The 23,004-nt window shown below is 40.9% G+C and overlaps 1 protein-coding gene across 3 annotated transcripts in view; it reads right to left on the bottom strand.

The window, feature by feature from the left end:
* Tmem260 (transmembrane protein 260) overlaps window positions 1-21,783 on the bottom strand; it is a 61,497-nt gene extending 39,714 nt beyond the window's left edge. Inside the window, exons 1-3 of one of the 3 annotated variants that reach the window (XM_034497611.2) lie at window positions 21,543-21,783; window positions 16,953-16,984; window positions 16,094-16,245 (exon numbers count right to left, since the gene is read on the bottom strand). In XM_034497611.2, the coding sequence (XP_034353502.1) occupies window positions 16,094-16,245; window positions 16,953-16,984; window positions 21,543-21,690 (332 nt within the window). In that variant the 5' untranslated portion in view covers window positions 21,691-21,783. The other 2 variants (XM_076931143.1, XM_076931144.1) reach the window with 2 other exon arrangements.
* Between the last annotated feature and the right edge of the window lie 1,221 nt (window positions 21,784-23,004).

Consider the following 23,004-nt stretch of genomic DNA (forward strand, 5'->3'; position numbering starts at 1 on the left):
TCTGAGTTCAAGACTAGCATCTAAGGAGCTTGCTCAGAGTTTAAACTAATAGATCTGAGGTTGTAGTTCTAAAGCAAGCTGAAGACAGAAGGCAATGGTCCTTTTAGTTTTCTGTTTCTCATCAGCAGAGTATGAGAGGCTGGCTTTTTCCATTCCAATGAGCACCTATAGTCCAATTCTGTTGTTTCCCAGACAGGGTTTCTTTGTGTAGTCCTGGCTGTCCTGGACTCACTCTGTCAGGCCAGTCTTGAACTCATATATCTGCCTACATCTGACTCCTCAGAGCTGGGATTAAAGGTGTGCACCATTCTGCCCAGCATTCTCATCTAAATTTGTAATTCAAGCCAGTCGAGTAGGTGTGGAGTAGTTGGTATCCTAAAGATGCCATGCAGCTTTCTTCTGTCTGCCTGCCATTTGCATACTTCTGCCCTCTATGCCATGTCATTGGCCCTATCACAATTCTTAAAATTGGGCCGCTTGCCCCTTTAAACCAAACTATAGAGTTCTTCTCAGTGTCTTTTGTTGTTTTAGACATGGTCTTATTATGTAGCCCTGGCTTGCCTGAAATGATCTGTGTAGACCAGGTTGGCCTTGAACTCACAGAGATATACTTGCCTCTGCCTTCCAAGTACTGAAATTAAAGGCATATCATCTTACCTAACCTTGACTCTTTAAAAAATGTATTTCTTTTCTACTAAACACAGCCAGTCAAATGGTTGCAATCAAGAATGCCCACAAGACACCATTCCCCTTTGTTACAATTGCCATTTTTCCCAGTCCAAGTGTGAGGGAACTGTCTAGAAAGCAGAGAAGAGGAAGTACATATGTATGTGCAGGAAGCTGTGCATATAGCTATAGAATTATCAGGTTCTTTTTTTTTTTGAGACAGGTTTTCATGTAGCTCAGGCTGGCCTTTAAATCTGTGATCTGCCTCAGATTCCCAAACTCTGGGATTATGTGGGTAACCACACCTGGCTTTTAAGGTCTCTTTAATTATCTCTGTATATATTCCAACATAGAATTTGCCAGGCATGATGGCACAGACCTACGATCCCAATACTGAGGAAGTGGAGGCAGGAGAGTCATGACTGAAGAAGTCAGATGGCCTCCATAGTTAGTTCCAGGCAGCAGGAGCTGCACAGCAAGACCATGTCTTAAAAAACCCAAAGGATAAAATGGTAGAATATTGAACATTTTGGAGGACTATTAATTTTATTTTTCATAAAATAATTTATATATGCTGAACTTATATGCATTTCTTTGATTTCAACAACATTTTATGAATCAAACTCTGAAATTCCCCTAAAATGCCCATTTTTTTTTTGATGGCCTTGAACTCAGAGATCTGCCTGCCTCTGCTTCTGCCTCTATATAAAGATGTGCACCAACAATGTGAGGCTCTTATGCACATATTTTAACATTGATTTTATGCTAAGATTCAAAATCAGTATTACTGACTGCATAATTTTACAACATGCATGAAATGGTAGATTAAGAAAAGGGGGTAATTTGACATACGTCCTGTGAGAAAGGCCAGTACTCAGGAGTGATACATACAAGACTGCCCCCCCAAACACACACACACACACACACACACACACACGCAAAACCATGCATACACACACTCATACACAAGCAGTGCTAGCGCTTGGTCCAAGGGCCTCCTGCTTGCTAGGATAAAGCTTCATCCCCCGCTGAGTACAAGGCTTTGTAGATGACAGTGAGGAAGGCATAAGTGCAGCAGCTGAGGCTGGAGACTGCAGGGCCTACAGCTATGGAGGAGCAGCAGTGGACCAAGCCTGAAGAGGACGAGCAGGAGGACAAGGCCAGAGTTCAAGTAGGATGGGGATGAGGTGAAGACTGGACTGGCTAGAGGATGCAAAGGCAGTCACGAAAGGCTGGAAACTGAAGAGCCGAAGGCTGAGGTCACTGTGGGTCATGAGAGAAACGGCCAACTGAAATCTAAAGTGTGCTAGAGATCGTGTTGGAAAACAGAGTATACAACTGTTAGAGGCTGGAGTAGGCCTCTAACTGGACTCTTGCTGAAGGCATCTCATGATAGAAAAGAGGCTAATAAAATCAATTCTCAAATTTCTAAGGTTTTTATTAAAGTTAAACTTTGTCCTGAAAGCCAAGGTTCATGTGGCTGTGAAGCGATGGGCTCTCGACTCCAGTCATGGCAAGTGGAGCCAGAGCTGTTGCTGACCAGCCAATCAGGTTAAGGACGAGGGCTGTCTACAGCTTTGGAGATGGAGTCCTTCACTGCCTCTGCCCGGCAACAGCCGGCTTACATTGCTCAAATCCTTCCTCCCTGGCCTTTTGTGCTTCATCTCACCGGTGCACACCGCGGTGTGTGTGTGTTTCGCTATTGCAGACCACTCCCAGCTCCCACCCACCCCCAGTGACAGTGGGCATTCTGGTCCTCTACTGTGTTGTCCATTGCTATGGTAACTCTTCCAGGCCCATTCTGTAAGACTGATATGTGGGACCCCACACACCCCTGCTCCTCCTTACATAGTTTGAGATATTTTATGTTTTCTCTCAGTGTTTCCATTTTTCCCATGAACTCCTAACACTGATATTTTTTATCATTTTAGTCTTTCGTGTAGAGGGCATTATTCCCCTCATGCCACACAAACTGGTTTATCTACTGGCTTGCTTTTAGCTAACAACTACATACTGAAAAAAATAGCCTAGCATGCGTCATCCCTGAGTTTCAAATTTATGTATGTCCAACTGACTACCGTGTTACCCCAAACCTGATGTCACAAGTCAGTCATCCTCTCTACCAGCCACAGCTCTTGCTATTTTATCGTCTATTTCATGATTTTCATTATTTACTTTGTTTTTCTGAGAGAAATAAAGGTCCACATTTCCTCTTCCTGTCTCCCTGCTGAACCTTTTTACAAGTTGCAGACTTCCTAACTACTTTTTAAAAATATTTATTTTTGGTTTAAGTGTATGAGTGTTTGCCACACACATGTGTACCAAGTACATACAGTGCCCATGGAGGTCAAAGGGGTAATACGCATGTGTGTACCAAGTATATACAGTGCCCATGGAGGTCAAAGGGGTTGTCAGAGACCTAGAACTAGAGTTACAGACATCTGTGAGCTACTATGTAGATGCTGAGAATCAAACCTGGGCCATCTGCAAGAGCAGCCAGCACTCTTAACTGCCGGGCCATTTCTCTAGCCGCAGGCAGCGCTGTTAAAACTACAGCTCCCTCCGTCTGTACCATTAACTGCCCTGTTCTGGCTATTAGTAATCACCCCGAGCTTAAGCCAATCCTGAAGCATGATAAACTCTAAGGTGATGTCCACCATCACCACCACAGTGAAGGAGTCCAAACAAACTCAGTCTTAGATCTGTTGGCACCTAACCCTTTAATGGTTCTTCTTCCATCACAACCCTAATAGAAGGTCATGGCCATGGGCAAGCTCTATAATGATTCTGTCAACCTGTATGCACCTGCTTCCTCCTTTTCCCCTTCCTTCTCCTTGTCCTCTCCCTCCGTAGCCCTCCTGTTCCCTCCCCTCTCCTCTTTCCACTGTTTCTGGGCTAAGCTGAAGCAGAACATCACAGCAAAAGGACATGGTAGTAGAAAGCTGCTCACCTCCTGGCAGTCAGCAGCAGCAAGACAAGAGAGGCCAGGGGTGAGACAGACCTTCCAAAGTTGTCTCTAGCGACCCACTTCCTCCTACCAGGTCCCACTGCCTAGCTCGCCTCACCTACAAATAGTGTCATCACACTGTGAGCCCATCACTGGGGTAAGCCACAGATGATGCCAGAGTGGTCCATCAGCGGGAAAGAAGGATTCAGAGGCGGGAGGTGGGAGGGTAAGAGGAGAGGATGCAGGAGCATGGGTATGATCAAAACATTATATACATGGATGAAAACATCAAAAGTAAATTAAATAAAAGTATTTAATGCCCATCAGCTGGCCTTCACCACACAGATGTTTTGGGGGCATATTAAAGTCAAATTGTAAGACAGGATGTTTCCCCAACTCCGGGTTTCTTCCGTGCCTCTTTCTCTACAGCATAGCTTGCATTAACTTAGATAACTCACTGTAAATTTTATTCATAACTCAATAAAGGCACCAGGTTTTCTAAGTTTTCCCTAAAATACTTTCACTAAGATTAGGGTACTTGCCCGTCCTCAAGGTGGTCAATAATTTAAATGTATTAAGTGATTTTTTTTTATATTTCTAAAAATAATTGATTCTTAAGAATATAAACTTTTTATTGTAAACAATCAAAAGATAAGAAAACCTTTAGGTAACTTAAAATTCTCTCTATAAAATATATTACAAAGGAAAAAAAATCTGGACTACTGATACCACAGGATAGCCATGTAAATACACACATACATTTATGGTGTGTATATCGAAATGCTTTTCATACTGTGTATTTTATATTTAAGACACAATCTACAGCTTTGAATGGGCTTCAAAGAGCAATGGCTCTAAGTCACTCAACCTCAGCCTAGAACATTTTCTTTCTTCTTTTTTGTTTCCCCCTTTGAAGTATTGGGAATTGAACCCACAACCTTGCACATGCTAGGCAAGTTCTCTACCACTGAGCAATACCCCAACAATACAACTTTCAAATCAAGCTTGTAACTATTCCATTATTTAGAGAGAAATCTTAGTGTGGCAAGATTGCTCAGTGGTTAGTTAAGCCTGTTGCCAAGACTGAGGACCCAAGTTTGATCCCTGAAACCCACATAGGGCAAAGAGACTCTTTAAACTGCAAAAACAAAATGTATTTTATGTTTGGGGTAAATTTTGTTTCCTTTAGGAATCATGCTCTCGGGGGCTGGAGAGATGGTTCAGTATTTAAGAGCATTTGTTGCTCTTGCAGGGGACCTGGATTCAGATCCCAGAAGCCACAGGGAGGCTCACAACCATTGTAAATTCAGTTCCAGGGGATCCAATGCCCTTTTCTGAACTTTGTGTGAACCAGGCATGTATATGGCACACATACATACATTCAGACAAAACAGTCATACATGTAAAATAAAATAAATAATTCTAAAGACATAAAAAGAACCATACCCCTACGGGCTTGCTCTCTAAAACTATAAAAGGTGGTATCCTGGCAACAAGTAAGGTAGAAAATTAAAGGGTTCCTTCTTTGTTACATTATTTTTTTTAAATTAATATAATCTCCGTGTGGATACAACTTCTAGACACTAAGGCATGCTCGCTCCTCTCATTACTCTGTACTTTAATCTTCAAATATTCTTTTGGGAGGACTATGGAAATAATTTATGTAAAGAGCACCTTTGTCTTTCATATTACTCGACTTACTCTTTACTTACAAAATAAATATTTCCAAGGGGATGATAAATACAGAGGGTTCGCAGTTACGCCGCCTTCCACATATGGATGTGTAAAAAAGTTCCTACCATCTCCCAATGTTTTGACAAAGTTCAACAACACTGCCATCGTCTGTTTTACTGCCCCAAGCGTCACTAAGCACTCGATATCAATAAGGCACAGCACATTGGAGGCAGAAAAACATTGAACGTGCGGCAGGTTTTCCTAGATGATACCACAAGGCTCTTAATGGTAAAACTGTCCCAGAGTGGGTGTGCTCTTAAGTGTGTTAAGAAGAGAGGTGACAAGACTCTGCTCCAAGGAAATGCCTTTCCTAGGACTCTATGAAAGTCCTCCCTGAAGTCCTCCAACCTCCAAGGTGCCCTGTTTGATTACTAAGCCCTGGAATCACCCTTCCTAACAACAAGGGAATGGCTTTCGAGTGATTAGATGAGTTAGTTGAAACCCCTTAGGAAAAACCTTGAGTAAGAACACACTCTGGATCCCCTCTGCCCCACAAAGCTGTAACATGTAATTTTTTTCAGTTGGGCTAAATTATGTAAGTAGAATAAGAAGTCATTAATAAATGTTCCTGCAGATATGACTGAACAGCCCTGATTTCTTTCTAAGGAGTCTTTCAAAAATAAATGGAAGGGAAATGGGCGTGATAGTGCATATTGTGAATCCCAGCACTCAGGAGTCGGAAGCAGGAGCTCAAGGCCAGTCTGGGCTGTGCAGTAAGACCTGGTTTTCAAAATAAAAACAAAAGATGGAGGATGTCAAGTCTGGCATTAATATTAGACTATGACTTTTAAATGAAACTACTGATTTAAGCCCATAAAACAAGCTGTCATGTACTACCCATAAAGTCTACCTGGCACATTAACTAGGAATATTTCCTTAAATAAGACAAAACAATTGCCATCAATCCAAAGACTAAGTCTGATGATTAAAAAAATAATAATAAAAATGACTTAACCAAAAGCCCCATTGTTGGGCTAGAGAGATGGCTCAAGGGTTAAGAGAACTGGCTGTTTGTTCAAAGGACATGGGTTTGATTCTCAGCACCGACATGGCAGCTAACAACTTTTAACCTCAGTTCCAGGGCACCCAACACACTCCTCAAGCCTCCACAGGCACTGTGTGCATGGGGTGCACAGACCATCCAAACACACACACCCTCACACATATACACGCAAACACACACATACTCACACAGTCACATTTGCACACATGCACACACAGACACCCCCCCCACACTCACTCACACACCCACACACGGTTCCATTGTGATTTTACTTGGCAATCCACGAGCCCTATCTCAATTTTTCTTTCATTTTCTTGAACAAACCTGAATAAGTAAGTAATCTTTCCAAAAAGCAAATAGAGTTAATAATGTGCTAAGTAAGAATCTTGAAACTAAAATTTAGTAAAAACTAAAAGACATACAAAAATGCCTGACTAATTCATAATACTTGGTCACAACAATAATAAACAGGAAGGAAGGGGGTTCAAGGGAGATCACAGACTCATTAAGACATTGAAGACAGTCTAAAGACAGTGTTTTCCAGTTTAACACTTTGTGATGAGGTAACTATAGTATTTATTAATCCAGATGTTTTTTATGTGAAGTCAAAGAAAATATTGGTTCAAATAAACAACACATTTTTAGAATTTACTGTGACTTATAAAAAGGTATAGCCTGATGAGCCATATAGAAATCATTTACTTTGAATACTACTGCTGTGATAATTTAAATGAAACAACCACTGTGTTGTAAAGGGTAGCCACATATCAGTGTCAGTAGCCAAAACAAAGTTTTTATACTGCTGAAGAGGTATAGTTAATTCTAAGGTGCCACACCAGTAGAGAGAAACAAAAATACTGACGATTTAACATAATCAGGTTTAAGTCACTGAAGTGTATTTTGTTTTATTTTTATTGTACTGGGTTTGAACACAGGGTTACAGACACAGCAGTCAATGGAGCCGCCACTGAGCTGCATGTCCAACCCTCTCTGAATTTTATTTTTCAGAGAGAGAGAAAGAGAGAGAGAGAGAGAGAGAGAGAGAGAGAAACACAGAGAGAAACAGAGAAACAGAGACAGAGAAAAGACTCTGTGTGTGTGTGTGTGTGTGTGTGTTTTACTGATGATTGAACCCATACTGAGCTATATCCCAGGCCTCTGTAACTTTATTTTTGGGATGAGGTCTCTTTAAGTTTCCAGACAGGCCTTGAATTTCCTATATTTCTACCCTATTCTCAGTAGCTCAGATTATAGGTCTGTGCTGTCAGGCCAAGTTTGTTTTATTTTTCATAAACATATTCTATGTATAAATACATTATGTGATATACTTGTAATAAATAAATCTTCTTGGTTTCTTTTTTAATCACTAAAATCATTTGACTCACAGCCAAATATTAGGCAGAGACAGATCCCAAATTGGATGTCTTTATCAGGTCCCTCCCCTTGGATCTCAGAGAACACTGTGGAAGAGGGGGAGGAAGAGTTTTTGGAGCCAGAAGGGTCAAGGAGACCAGAAGAACAGGGTCCACAGAATCAACTAAGCAGGGCTCATAGAGGCTCACAGAGACTGAAGTGGCAATCACAGAGCCTGCATGGCTCTGAGCTAGGGCCTCTGCATATGTGTTATGGTTGTTAGCTTGTTGTTCTTGTGGGACTCGACAGTGGGAGTCAAGGGGTCTCTAACTCTTTTGCCTCCTCTTGGGACCCTACTCCTCCTACTGAGTTACGTCTCCCAGCCTTGATATGAGGCTTTGTGCCTAGTTTTATTGCATCTTGTTATACAGTGTTCAGGTGATATCCCTGGGAGGCCTGCTCTTTTCTGAGGGGAAACAAAGGAGGAGTGAATCTTGGGGGGTGCATGGGAGGAGTGCAGGGAGGGAAAACTGTGGTTAGGATGTACTGAAAACAACAACAAAATCATGTGGTTCACAGTTCAGTAGAATGCAGTGCTCCTGTACAACGCAGACAGACATATGAAGACAGTATGGGAAGGATGTCAAGTCTCTTCAGTTTCACTGAGCAATGCAAATGGCAGACTTGCTCCACAGAAGGAGAGCGGCTGTGATGGCTTTAAGAAAGTCCATCCTAACAGGTGTGAACACCATTATTCTCTAGTTAGAACAGAGCCAACTTCTTTTTGGTGCATAACATCCCTGAGAGCCAGAGAGGGCGCCTAAGAAAGCTACTGATTGTGCAGTATTTTTCTCACTGACAACAGTATCCATCTGTTGACTCAATGGATAAATCAGGAGGTTACAATTTATAGGACCGACACAGATTTGCTATAGATGATACTGTGCATTTTTCTTTCCACTACATGGTATTTGATTTTCATGTATAGTCACATACTTGTCTAACCCTCAATCAGAAGGCAAATAACAGACCCTGAAACTCGTTCCAAACACACATTTGATGTGCCTCATAAAATTCATGAATCTGTTTAACTTCAATGATACCTGCATACAAAAAATCCCACCAGGGGTGCAGTAGCTTTCATTGAGACTGAGCACTCCTACTTCAAGTGGAAGTGGAAGTGGAAGCGGAAGCAGGCAGTTGGAGCAGCAGCCTACGCACATCACTGGTTACTAAATTACTAGAGTGTCACTTCCTAATGAGAAGGCACAATGGATTAGAGGAAGGAAGTATGCTAAAGCAGGTGAGATCAACTGCATCTCTCTCTCTCTCTCTCTCTCTCTCTCTCTCTCTCTCTCTCTCTCTTTCTCTGTGTGTGTGTGTGTGTGTGTGTGTGTTTGTGTGCTCGTGCATGCGTGTGTGCGTGCGTGCGTGCCTGCCTGCCTGCCTGTCTGTCTTTGGTTTTGGTTTTCTGAGATGAGGTTTCTCTGACTGTCCTGAAATTCACTCTGTAGACCAGGCTGGCTTTGAACTCAGAGATGGGCCTGCCTCTGCCTCCTGAGTGCTGGGATTAAAGGTATGCGCCACCACTGCCCACCACATGCATCATTCTTATCCTTCCATATTCTTATATTCCTGAGTTTTAGTCATGAAAATGATGTGAAGGTTTCCTTCTGGCTCATTCACATAATCAACACCATAATTTTTCATCTCTCCAGGCTATGTGGAGAATGGTCAAACTAGCATCTTAGGGAACAAAAAACCAAGCACTGTTACACTCCTTTCTTTTGCTGTCAGTCAGCATCCTCGTAGCAAATGTTCTCTGAGCATCAAATGTGCCAAGGTCTAGGCAGCAGAGAGCAGGGGGATCCAAACCTTTTCACTTCCAGGTTCAGACCTGATGAACAAAACAACTGAGAACACAGTACATTCTAGTTTTGTCTCTTTATCAGCCACCACCACTAGGCCTCAAAAATGACATTCTTCCCACCTTTAATAACTTTGAAAGTAAGTCCTTATCCAACATTTTATAAAAAATGTGTTGCCACCTCTGAGAAAATCCTACCAAGGTTACTTTCACCCTCTGAGCCAGCCAAGTCTACTGTTTTTGCCTGTAATAACTACTGAGCTCTGAAAGGAAAACTGCCACGTGTTATCCATGATTTAAAACCATACAAAGGTGGAGAAAAATTTTAAAGCCTTCAAAAAGAAAAAAAAAAAAAACTACATAGCACAACTAAAATGGAAGGAATCAGATCATGAACAGTTTCCATGAATAAATGTAATCAATCCATTTCCGTGAGAATTGAGGTCTAGAGGCTGGCACCATGGCTCAGCAGGTAAAGCAGCTCGAAGCCAAGCCTGAAGAGCTGAGCGTGAGTTCCAGGACCTACATGGTAAAGGGAAAGAACCAACTCCCTCAAGCTGTTCTCTGACCTCCAGAGGTGCACTGCGGTGTGTGCATGCCTCCTCAAGCCCCATAAAATGTTTAGTCAAAAAAGATTAACCTAAATATAGCCATATAATAAAGCTATAAAGTCTAAAACAATTCATTGCATTGTCCCTCACTACCTTGTACCTAAACAATCTAGAAAGAAGCACTGTGTAAGTCTTTAGCGCCCCACTGTCTCTCGTATGCCAGGAACTGGCACAATGAGAGCAATCCCTGCTGAGGTGCTGCCTACTTCAAAAAGTGGCCCGCTTATAGACCACCCGTGTTCAAACACGGAGCACCTGGAAATGAGCTTGCTACTCAGGCTTGACGGAGTGCTTGGTGTCCAGCGGTTGAACTGACACTGCCTCCAAGTATATTCCAGCACATTACTGTCAAAGGCACAGACCAGGGCATCTAGCTCAACACCAGAGGTCCTTTTAACCGAACACTTGGAAGATGTGGCCCCATTGCCACACTAATGCGTGTGCACACAAGTGCAGGAAGTAAACACCAAACATCCAACTAATTAAAACCAACATATTGGGGGTATTAAGCTACTTTCATCACCAACACTAAGAAACATGGAAAACAAGAAACTGCCGTGAAGTACCTGAATCAGCCGAAGTTATGAAATGCATTTTAATAGTCAACTCGTTAAGGCTATCACCTATCTCTGTGAGACTGAAAAGCTGCAAGTCTGGGTGAGTTACAAGTTATCGTTTTATTTGTAATTTTAAGAAATATGTGCATTTATTAGCCGGCCAGTAGTAACTGAGGACTAGTTCCAGTAGCAAGGATCTCGGCAGGAAACAGATTTAGCAATTTAAATGTTTTATAAGTTTTTGTAATTGAGGAAACTTTTCATAATCTGACATTTGTTAAAACCACTTATTAGAAATTATGCAGCACAGTAGCTGTGGAAATATGAGCTGGCTTCACAATTATAAAGTCAGCCTATGCAGCCCTTTCCTATTGTACATAGTGGCATAAGCCCCACGGCGGCCTATCAGCTAACTGGCAGGCAGGGGGCTGCTCTATTCAAAGTGAGAGATACAAGCTGCAGGGCAAAAACCTGGCAGCTCCCATCTGACCCCACAATCCCCTACTGGTGACAGCTCCAAGCTCCATGGCAAATTAGGCCTTCTCATATTACAATTGGAGAAGACAGATTCCATTAGCAGTATCTGAAATTGAGTGGAGAGCCGCACTGTTATCAGACTTGACTCATAAGCACTGCTATTAATCAGAGCTATGATAGCATTTATATATTTCAAGCTATCTGCTGCCGCTGTGATATTCTGCTACAAAGGGTTGATGGGACTTAGGAAAGTGAACAATAGCGCTTTCTGGGAAAAGCAGAGTAAATCAAGAAAGTCTATGACTTCCGCACATTCTGAAGGGATTGCGGTTTACATAAATTTTCTCCCAATTGGAGATTGAGCTCTTCCTCATCTTACACATGGGATTTAGTTGTCACTCAATGGTAACAGCTGTGAAAAGGTGAAGCGGCCCACCGCTCAGAATATTGCCTTCGCTTTTAAAGCAATTAACCCATGAACAGGAGGATACCTGGTGATATCAAAGGGATTAGGCCAGGCAGTGCATTATTAACATCTCCTTGAACTAATTCTAACTCTGACTAGCTGTCAGAGAAGACTCTACAGTCTTAAAAGAGTTTTGGCCTGCTTTTCTCCCTTCAAAATGAAGCCTTGCTATTTGAGCCTAATATGTCCCTCAACTTATAAGAAAATGCAAATGAACTGGGCTCTTAATATGCTTAACCAGCCAAAGTCAATGCAATTTTAATACAAGTATGAGAAAAATATATGATCAATTAACCAGGGATCAACACAGATATTCCCCTGAAAGGAAATGAATGCTCTGGTACTTCCAAGCACGAAAGCTGGGTGATGACTTGTTACTTATGCATAGTTACTTCTGAAATTAGGAAGCGCGGCACATTCTTCTCTATGGCAATAATCTAAGACACTCTTTGAGTTGGAAAATCCAAATGTCCCTTAAGCAGGAGATTCTGCATTCTCCAAGGTACGGCATCTTCATTTTCTATTCTTTATTGAATGGCATCTTAATAGAAGCTGTAAGAATAGCAGATACACTGCTTAGAATCAAAGCACTTTCCAAAACTATAATCAAATTAATTTTAGCAGTGAATTAATGCTTAAAAATATACAATATAAAAAATGGCGAAATTCTATGTATAAAATATGGACATAAAATAACCTGTCAGAAGATACTCAACTATTATTGCTATAATTGATGATAATGTCACTGTAGTTCTAATATACCACTGATTATTAATACACATATAGTCTACATGACATATTCTACACTAAGAGTCTGATTTCATATCATACAGTGCTAATGGTCTTTTTTTTTTTTTTTTTTTTTTTTTTTAATAAATTTCCAGAACAGGGACTTTTAGAATGTCTGAAAGTATGCTGATTTAATGGATGGTTTATCTTAGATTCTTTAAAAGTGAATTTTGTTATAAAAACTAGAAGTGCTTTACTTTCATTTCTCATTGGGTAGTCAATAGCCACCAGCTACTGTGGGAGGGATTTGTTTGCAGTTCCATCTGGACACTAACAGTTGGAAGTCATCATCATCATCATCATCATCATCATCACCACCACCATCACCATCACCATCATCCTCAATGGCTGACTTTCAAGGCTACTGAGAATGTTTTTCTTACCTTATACCTCCCCAAACAAATGATATAAGATGTTCCCTGACCAGAGACTATAAACAGTCAAAGCTTCCTGAAGTACAGTGTGTTTGTACAGCACTGTCTGTGTGTTTTCTTCTCTTTAAATGATAGCACACAGGATGTATTTGGTGTAGATGTTTGAGGATGCCGTTAGCTCTCCTCCTGAGCATTAGTTAGATGTTTCCTGGCAAGTAACTTGGAAATTCAAATAGTAAGTAAAGTTAGATAGCATTCATATTTGTGATTAAATTACCTATAACTTTAAAAAATTATATATAGCATCTATGAATTACAAATAGGATACTTTAAATTACATTCTACCACATTTAAAAATTATTTACCTCAGTGGCCTTAAAAGAAAAATCTCTGTTCTTTTAAAACACTAACTTAGTTACATAGTCTTAATATAAAGATATAAGGATGAATTGAGTGAAGGTGAAAGACTGAGTTCCTCTAAGGAAACGCATGCTTTAACATGTCCCAGAGGGAACAGACTCCCAGCACTGCCACACTGCTACTATTTCTAATTCGATAAACTGCAACGCCACACACTGCTTTCTGTGTGCTGTTTTACTCATGCACTTCTGCATTAGAGCAAATCAATACAAATGAGGTCCTGCCAACCGTTAGGAAGACTGACAAAAAGTGAAGTGTTAATGATATCTTAGGGCTTTTAAAGGCAAGAGAAGGATACAAAAAAAAGCAAAGATTACATAGTAATTGGAAACAACGAATAAATAGTTCTTTCAATCTAAGCCATGTTTACTGAAAAAAAATGGAGCCTTTTACATCAACACATTTAAACAGAAATTTGCTTCTGAAACACACTCTTTGTTTAAAAGGTACAGAAGGTCTTTATGTCCACCCCAAGAGCTAAATATAGTGAATGCTACATGAACAATTACCTGAAAAAAAAATCCTAAACCTGTTAAAAGAATTAATTTACTGCACACCAGTCAGCATGAACCCACATGTACAGAAATTCTCTCCTAAGTATTGGGGAGAAGAAAGAAGCCAACAGCTTCCTGGATCAAAGCCCTTCAATATTCAACAATGAAATGGAAAGAAGACTCTGTCTGTAAATGAATAAAGTAGTGAAACGTCTCCTAAACAGATTTTGAGGGAGGAGGGAATCTATAATGGGATATATTTACTGTATGCCAGGCCTGGGGGAAAGCCACCAGTATAATGGTTGCACAAAACCTCTCCTGCTGTTGGGTTTATAGTCACAGAAGAAAGGTTTCAGAGGTTAAGTTCAGGTCATACAACAAATGAAATTGTAACAAGCCAGCTGACGTTGTCTAATGTCTTCTTCCCTTCAATCAATAGCTCCTGTTAGTCCTATTACCATAGAGATGGCTTCTCCTTTCTGAAGGGTGTCTATTGTTTGACAAAACAGATTTGCCACTTGAACTGGGTTGTTCCCAAAGGACGTGTACCTTGTCAGTTATTTGTATTCAAAATAATGAAGCATTTTCATACTAAAGTGTATGTGAGCAATGATGCTGTTAGATTCTTTTTCAGGGAGAAAACAACTTTTCCGAAGTACTATATTTGTGAAACGACTTAGAGAACCAGCTGAGTAGTATTAGATTCTGATGTAAAATGTCAGCAGTATAATGATTTATCAACAATGCTGTGTATTAAATCAAAGAGTCACATGGCAAGGTACTCATCTACAACTCAGATGCTCAAGCAAAAGTGAGAAAAGCTATTTTTAAACTAGGCAACTAAAGGGAAATTATTGTCCAAAGCTATTTGGATTAAGAGGTTTTTATATATAATTTTTTAAAAATAGCAGCTTCCTATGGAACGGCATCAATAATATGTGAGAAAATATGAAAAGTTTTACAGCACCAACTGTCTCATGTTCCTCAAAGCATGCACACACACACACAAACATACACACATGCACACATGTACACACACACACAAATTCATACAGCTGAAGTGTCTCTCTTAAAAGTTCCTTGTGAAAATTAGTAACTTAATGTCTTCAATACTGAACAGGTTAAATTTCAAATTTCAACTCAAATATTTAAAAGAAAAAAAGATCAGTTTTTCTCTCAATAAAAACTCTGGTAGGTACTTAGTCATAGAAGATTCAGAAGAAATAGTTTTAATCAAAATTATTCCAACTTTTTAGAAAAAATATTCATAGCACTAAACAACCCAGGCAGAGCTTTACTTCGCACATTGCTTTCTAAAAGACTATTGAAGTGTAAGATTCAATGGAGACAGACAGAGTGATATGGATAACGTGTAGTCAACCATCAAAACTGTAATAGTTTATCTGAACCCTTTCAATAGATTTAAAGTAACTTTTTGAGTTATTATGTTCGCTTTACCACTTCTATAAATAATTCAAAAGAAATTTAGAAAATTTAAAAATCCTAACTGCTAAAATTATCAGTGAAAATGGAATCTACTGAGACTATACTACATGATGACGATGATGATGATGATGATGATGACAATGATGACGATGATGATGATTTATGTATTTAAGAAAGCTTACAAAAGCTTTTGGAAGCAGGATTTTCCCCTCCATGTTCCACAAAACACGATTTGTATGTTTTGGTATCATCCTCTTAGGGAACAAGTCTAGGCTAAGTTAAGACTGGAGGCAGAAACATCGAAGGCAAATGAGTTCACCAATTATTTCCAGACCAGCAACCAGTCTGTTAAAAGCATAGTAGCTTCCAACTATGAACGTCTCCATCAAAGAAGTCAGCAAGACTTCTGCCTCCCTCCCTGAGGGCTACAGTGGGACAATGTGAAACCTCACTAAAACCATACCCCAAACGTGATTTCCTTGGTTAACAGCCTCATTTCCAACGCATGCAGTTACGTTCATATTTATAATGTAATTGGGTATCGGGCCCAGCCTGAGAGACAGCTGCCGTCAGCAGCACGCTGAGTAATTAGGTGAACTGACCACTTCTAAGACAAGCTTGGTGTTGCTGAGTTCAGTCAGGCCACCCTCATCTGTGTAAAATGACAAACCTCGTTAGTTCTGCCTAACCAGAGAAGTGTGACAATGAACAGGTGACATGCTCACCCCACTGTACAAAGTGGAGCCAACCCTGTACATCTGAGGGGAAAGAAAGTGAAATCACGTGACCGAGGGAAGCCACCTAAAGCAAAGATTTTACTACTGTCTGAAGCTGGCAGCAAGGAGCCCGTAACACTAATTCCTCAAAGTTAACTAATCAACCACTTTACCTGAAAACGGTGAAGAAAAGGAGCGAAGCCGCTACCGCCCCGAATAAGCCACAGAGGAGATTGACGCGGTAGGCGACGGAGCCAAATGGAAAGAGGGTGATTACCAGGCTAGATACCAGTGTGAACAACGGATAGCCCGGGGGATGGGCGACCTATGGAAAAATAAACAACAGTTAGAAGTTTTCATCTACAAAGATGTGTCACACTGGCTTTAACTGAAAAGCAGCCCTTTTCTCGGGCAAGCAAGAGGACGACGTGTTGATGACTAAATGTCTTAACAGAGGCTCCCTACTGAAATCTCTGTCAATATGGTTATTTTCTTTAATGGACCTGGCCTGTCTATCCTATGGTACGTCACCTAAATAAAGGATGACATATTCCATGTCAGTCCTTAAGCAGTTTGTGCTCTAGGTTCACAGTACATTCGGGTCATTTAAAAGGTTACTGAAACAGGCTGGTCCTGAAATACCATCTTGGTTAGAGTTGAAAGACCACACTGCTCCTGGATTACCACCACGCTGACAGTCATAAGGTCTTGACTAAAGGGATCACACACTATAATAAAGTTTATTAAATAATAAACTTATTAAAATGGTTAACCCGATTTATTCTCCACAGCTTATACAAAATTTGGGGTGATAATAAGCCAGCTACTGTATATATAGTAAAGGCTTTGCTTTATAATTTCAGCTAATTGGATTTAAAACTTAAAGTAAATTGTCACGTACTGTACTTATAAGTTACTAAAAACTAGGGCTTGAAAATAAATTAATCTACTTTATTCCACGCTTAATTAAACTTTCTTAATTCCTAAAACTGTTAATGAGAGCATTGATTAAACAATAAAACTAATACTTACTCCAAGCTCATGTGCAGCTGTGATCAGTTCCCCTGTGAAAAAATAATGTAAAACCAATAATTACTATTACAGAATGACACTCCTCCAAAGTTTTCAAAATCCGGATGCTTGCATTGGGGTTTTGCATTAATTTGACTGGATAAAACTGTAAATCTGGAGAGATTTAACAGCATGAAACGGTCTAACAAGACTTTCCCCCATAGGTCTTTATTAACTATCTTCCAAAGTTTTAAATAACTGGTCAGTAGAAATACAGGTGAATTCTCACATTAAAAAAAAAATCATTTTCCTTCCTGAATGTTGTACTTACTTACAAATATACAAACACATTTACAGAGCATGCATATGACACTCTGCATTCTCTCAAGAACTTAGCACAGCTTATAAAGATGCAGTCGTAAAGCTGTGTGGTCTGTTATCTTAGTACTTTGGAGGCAGAGGCAGGAGGATTACCATAAGTCCAAGGCCAGCCTGGGCAACCTGGTGAGACTGCCCGTCTTACAACAACAACCACAACAAAGATGCAGTTGTCTGACATAAAACATGTTTGAGCTTTGGACACTGTCAAATGTGTCCTGTTACCCGACAATGCTGGCACTTGGATAATTGTTTACATTAAGTTAGGTATCTTTAAACAATTTGTATTGTTTTGGTAAGCTCTCCCAGAATATATTGCTTTAAACCAGTAAGTCATTCCACCCTTTGCATGGGGCTCCTCTGTGCTAGCGGTCCTTTCTAAGCTCACAGCACAGTAAGCAATCCAGTGTCTGCTACTGAAAGCACCTAAAACACTACTTTTGACTCACGCCTCTGCTCTGCACAGCAGCACAGTGAGACATTAGTCATAATAGTGAGTTGTGGTTACTACTGCTTATTAGGAAAAGCACTTGTGTTCATTTTCTATTTCTTGGCAGATATCAATACTCTGCCTTTAATTTCTACTGCCCTAGTTACAAAAGTAGACCTCCACCTTACCTGGCCTGGGCTTATCTACTTTAATGTATCTTTTGTTCCCAAACTATTCTTGACTACAGCACCCTTCCTCCAAGATATACAAAACCAAGAAGCCGAATCCTAGCCCCAGTCTATGCTTTCAATGGCTGCTAGTAATGAAGTTCAAATATCTTAACAAGAATAAGGGCCTCTCAGGTCAGGCCTAATGGCTTCGAGGTCTCTTTGCCAGCCTTTTCCCCATACAACCTATTGTCCCTGAATGCCGGTGTTCCAGTAGGTTGGTCCTTGATTCACACACACACACACACACACACACACACACACACACACACACACCCCACCATCTCTCAACTACTCACCCTCAACTATTTCTCAACTTTTCTTCCCTTAATGTGTCAAGGCCCAAATCATCTTCCATTTCTGAATATCACCTTTCCTTACACAGCTCCAGCCCCAGCATCCTCTATCCATTATTATTCCTTCTCCTCCACAGAACATGCTGGACTATTTAGCAATTTCCTATATGGGATTATATTCCAGCTCGTTGTTTTCATTTCTCTCCAAGTTTAAAGACATCATCATATCCATTTCAGGATCCCGCCAAGAAAACACCACCAGTCTCTTCTCTGACCTCCTACAAAGAATCAAACAAATGCTTTGTGATTGGAGGGTGGAGACAGCACACCACACTGTCATCCTTACCACTCACAAACCTCGAGTTCTTCAGTAAATGACAGCCTCACAGAAGCCCCCTACGGGCAACCATGCTGCTTACGTGACCAATTACTGATGTTGGTGTCTCAGAAACTGAAAAACTTTTTGTGTCCCCAACATCTTTCAGAGAAATTGTTTATAGTCTAAAAATGCTTCAAACTGTTCCCTGTGTAACTACTGACAGTGATCCTACAATTGTACTCTATGACTTTGCTCAATTTGTGCTCTTATCTGTGAGACGAAGCATAGCAGAAGTGCCAGCTTCAAGGTCTCCATTCTCTTCCATTCAGAATGTATTCAAACTAACACTGACATCCTTTCCTCTAACTGCTTACACACATACACACACACACACACACACACAACTTGTATTTTTTTTGCGAAGTCCATCAATTTTTGGCAATTTCAATCTAAACAAAACATGTCACTGTTCTGAATCTATAATGCCTTCCTGATCAAGAGCAAAGGGAATGTTCTTAAAGTGAATATGAAAAAGAGGAAGGCAAAGTAAATACTGACATAAACTCAGCACCTCTTGAGTTCTTGCTTTGTCCTGGGGCTTTCCTCAGTTAAAGAGAAGCGAGTAACAGAACAAAGCTTCCTAAAGGTCTTCCATCATTACCACTTGAACCTGCTGGACAATTCTGAAGTATATTCAGGTTTGAAACACACAACTTTGTTGTCCCAAATGTAAACTAGAAGCAAGCCCAGAGCTGTCTGTAGATGCTTCCAGGGTACATATGTTTAATATGGCCACATATCATCTAGTAGAAAAACCATATTTAACATATATCAATCTATCTGTAAGTTAGTTCTTTTAATGATCATGAGAACTGTCAATTAATATGAGTGTCTATTAGTGCAAAAAATAATTTTGGCAATGACACACACTCTGATATATCTATAGAGGAAAACTTAACACTTATCAGGAAAAAATGCATGCTTTATTTGGTTTTCAGATGTATTCTGTTTATTGACAGAATATATATTCATAAGCATTCAAGTACATCACAGAAACAATATGATCAAAAGTAAGCTTAAACAGAGTTTCCACACTGGCACAAAGATGAAAAATAGCTCACTGATGATTCCTGAAAATGACCATAAAATATCAGAAGCAATGACTATTTAGCATAGAAGTAAACAAATCAGAACATATAAGAAGTCTGGTAATTCAGATGAATACACAACTTTATTCTTTTGGTAACACATGAAATACAGAATTTAAAAAGAAGGCAATAACTTCAAACTTATTATCACTATGTGTGATATATAATTTAACAATGTCACAAAACTCGTTTGAGTGCGAATTAAGAAGAATGTTCCAACATAAACCTGATTAGGTTCTTTTCACTGTGACTTTGGATGTAGGTTACCCTTGCTTTTCTTATCTACAAAGTTACAGGACCTACCTTCTAGGGCAGTTGGGAGGGCAAAACTCCATAAAAGGCACTTAGAACAATGAGTGGTCTATAGTAAATGCAATGTTATTATTATTCTCATCCCGTATTTGTGGCTCAAATAAGTTGTTGTAGATACTTTTTAATGGGTACAGAGCTATGTAAACTCTAAACTCTCTAAAATCAAATCTCTTGCTACCCTAAAACTACTTCATTGTTTAATATTAATCTTTGAAAATTGGTAACTCCATTCCCAGCTATGCTAATGAAACACCACCCCCACTAAGTGCTCAGTGGAACTGGAAAGAGATGACCTGAAAATGGAGCATCAAGGATTCTTCCCGTGGCAGGCAATCTTGAAGACAGCCCTGGTAATCCCCATCTCCCGGCTTTCTTGCCGTGTAATCCTCTCCCCTTTGAACTGGTCTAGATTTACTGACTCCCTCCAATAAAACAGGGCAGTGGCATATCACTTCCAGGATTAGGTCTCAAAAATGACAGAGGTGACAGAATGCTCTATCTCTTTCTTTTGACAGGAATCAGCGCTCTTCTGGAGAGAGCCACACAGGAAAGGGCTAGACTTAAGTTTGGAAGTAGATGCTCCCTAAACAGGGCCCCGAGAGGTTGCAACCCTGGCCCCCACCTTGTCCTGTGTTAGTGAACCCAGCTAAACTGAACCCAGCGCTACTGATCCACAGACTGGGAGATGATAAATGCTCCCCGAATCAGCCACCAAATCTGGGTGAACATCTCTGGTAGTGAAATTACAAACAGCTCATGGGTTCTTCAGGAAATCGTTTGGCTATGTTCTGTTACACCACCATTCTGAAAACATTGCTGATTATTATGAAGAATTATTGACCACTTGATCTGGCTGTAAAAACAAAACACAAACAAACACACACAAACACACACAAACACACACACACACACAGAAACTTGTTTCTAGTCTCAAATATAGGATAATTATGCCCTGGCTTAATCTGGTGTGAAATCTACTTTTCGTTTTCACAGGAAGAGGGGTGCTTTAAGTTGCACCTGGAATTCCCTTTTATGAGTTCCTTTCTAACTTTTCTGCGTGCTAATATACCTCTAAGGAATATACCTCTTTCCTGACCTTCTGAAGGACCTAACCACTGTCAACCACATTATATCCTTAGTGCCTCCCTAACTCACCACCACTTAAAATGCGGTTTATTTAATAACCCGTCTCTAAACATAGTAGAACGCTCCATGCTACTTGTTAACTACTGTCAATCTTTTCGTTGGTGACACAGTAAGGGCACGATAGGTGATACAGGCAAAAATGATCCAGGGAAAGTGGACAGTGGTTAAATTTTATCAGCTGAAACATCAGAAGTTCGAGAACACAGAGATCAGAGATCCAGACCGGAAAGAGAACTGGTTCTGGAACTCAGAACCGTGCGCGGAGCTCCGGCGATGGTCGCGGGGCCAGACGCCGAAGTGGCGGGCGGAACCCGGAGACAGGGGGCGGGGAGAGGGCGGCCTGCGAGTACTTTACCCGAGTCTCCCCCCGGCAGCGAGCGGGGCAGCGTGAGGGTGAACATGGCAGCCACGGCGGCGAACACGGCCACGCTGCCGCGGAGGCCCCCGGAGCGCCACAGCCCCGCTCGGGCTGCCGGGCCCCCGCTGTCGCCATGGAGACCCATGGGCCCGGACGCGAACAGCTCGCGGACCGTGACCCCTTGCCGCGGCACCGACTTTCCCCAGCCGAGAGGCTCCGGCTTCCGGTCTAGCGGGGCGGAGCGGACTATACCTTCGCCCGCCGGGTGGGGAACGGGGGGGATGATGGGCGCACCCCGGCACGGCCTAGGAGTCTTCTGGGGGTCACCGCGCAGAGTAATGTGTCTGCCTCAGTGTGTTTTAAAATAAAGAATTACAAGGGAGCATAATTCCCGACGACATCAATCATGGGCCAGGCCTACTCACGCTCTGCAAAATCTCTCTCCCCTTTTCCGCACTGACTTGGTCGGTTCCGACAGAGACAGAAACGGCGTCGATAATGGCGAGCCAGAAAGCGCTGCTCCGCCCCCTGTGGCCTGGGGTGGAACTGCACAAAAGAGCCCCTTAGGAACTCTACAAGGGTTCTAACCATGCAAATTCAAGTAATTGCTATTGTTTTTCAGTGGACACATTGATCGCCGCTACGTATTTATAATGCCTTACCTCATTAAAATTAATGTGCTAATTATTAATTCACTAATATTAAGATATTAAAATATGCTAGTCTTTTAAAAAATAGCACGAAAACTCAGTAGGTGAGTTGAAATACTTGAGTTAAAATTAACTCTTCGTGATAAGAATGTCTCCTACTTAAAGAGGAAGAGACTTGCTCTAAAAGTGGGAAATGAAATGGAGACACCACATAAATAACGCAAATGAAGTGTATAAAGAAATGGGAGCTCCTAGACAACTACACAGCACACTGCTGAGAATTGAATCTAGAGCCTTACACAGGCTGGGCAGGCACTCCACTATCTTCACTGAACTATCTTCCCAGCCCTTAGTAAACACTTTAAGCTTAAAGTTTGCATTATTATAGTAATAATTCAGACTGGGAAGGAGGGGCAACCTCCATAGAATCTATGTCAGAATACACAGGAAATGAGCAACATTCACAAATGTGCTATCTGCAATCTGAAAAGAACTTCATGGTGAAGTTGATTAGCAGTAAGCGTGCCCACTTATCTTAAACTTTTCCTGATGATTATAAAATGCTTTATTGTCTGCACTCCTGGGACACAGAGGTTGTGCAGTATACTTTCCTTATTGCATGAGAAAACACCATGACCAAAAAAACTCATCAAAGAAACAGTTTATTTGGAATTATGATTCTAGAAAGGATGAGAGATTGTGATGACCAGGAGACATGGTAGCAAGTTCTCCATTTACCTCCATTGAGTAACATACCTTTCCTTGAAGCAAAAGATGCTGAGAAATATACCTTTCAACTAGACAGCTTG

This window comes from Arvicanthis niloticus, chromosome 3 (assembly GCF_011762505.2).
Source record: "Arvicanthis niloticus isolate mArvNil1 chromosome 3, mArvNil1.pat.X, whole genome shotgun sequence".
Taxonomy (NCBI): domain Eukaryota; kingdom Metazoa; phylum Chordata; class Mammalia; order Rodentia; family Muridae; genus Arvicanthis; species Arvicanthis niloticus.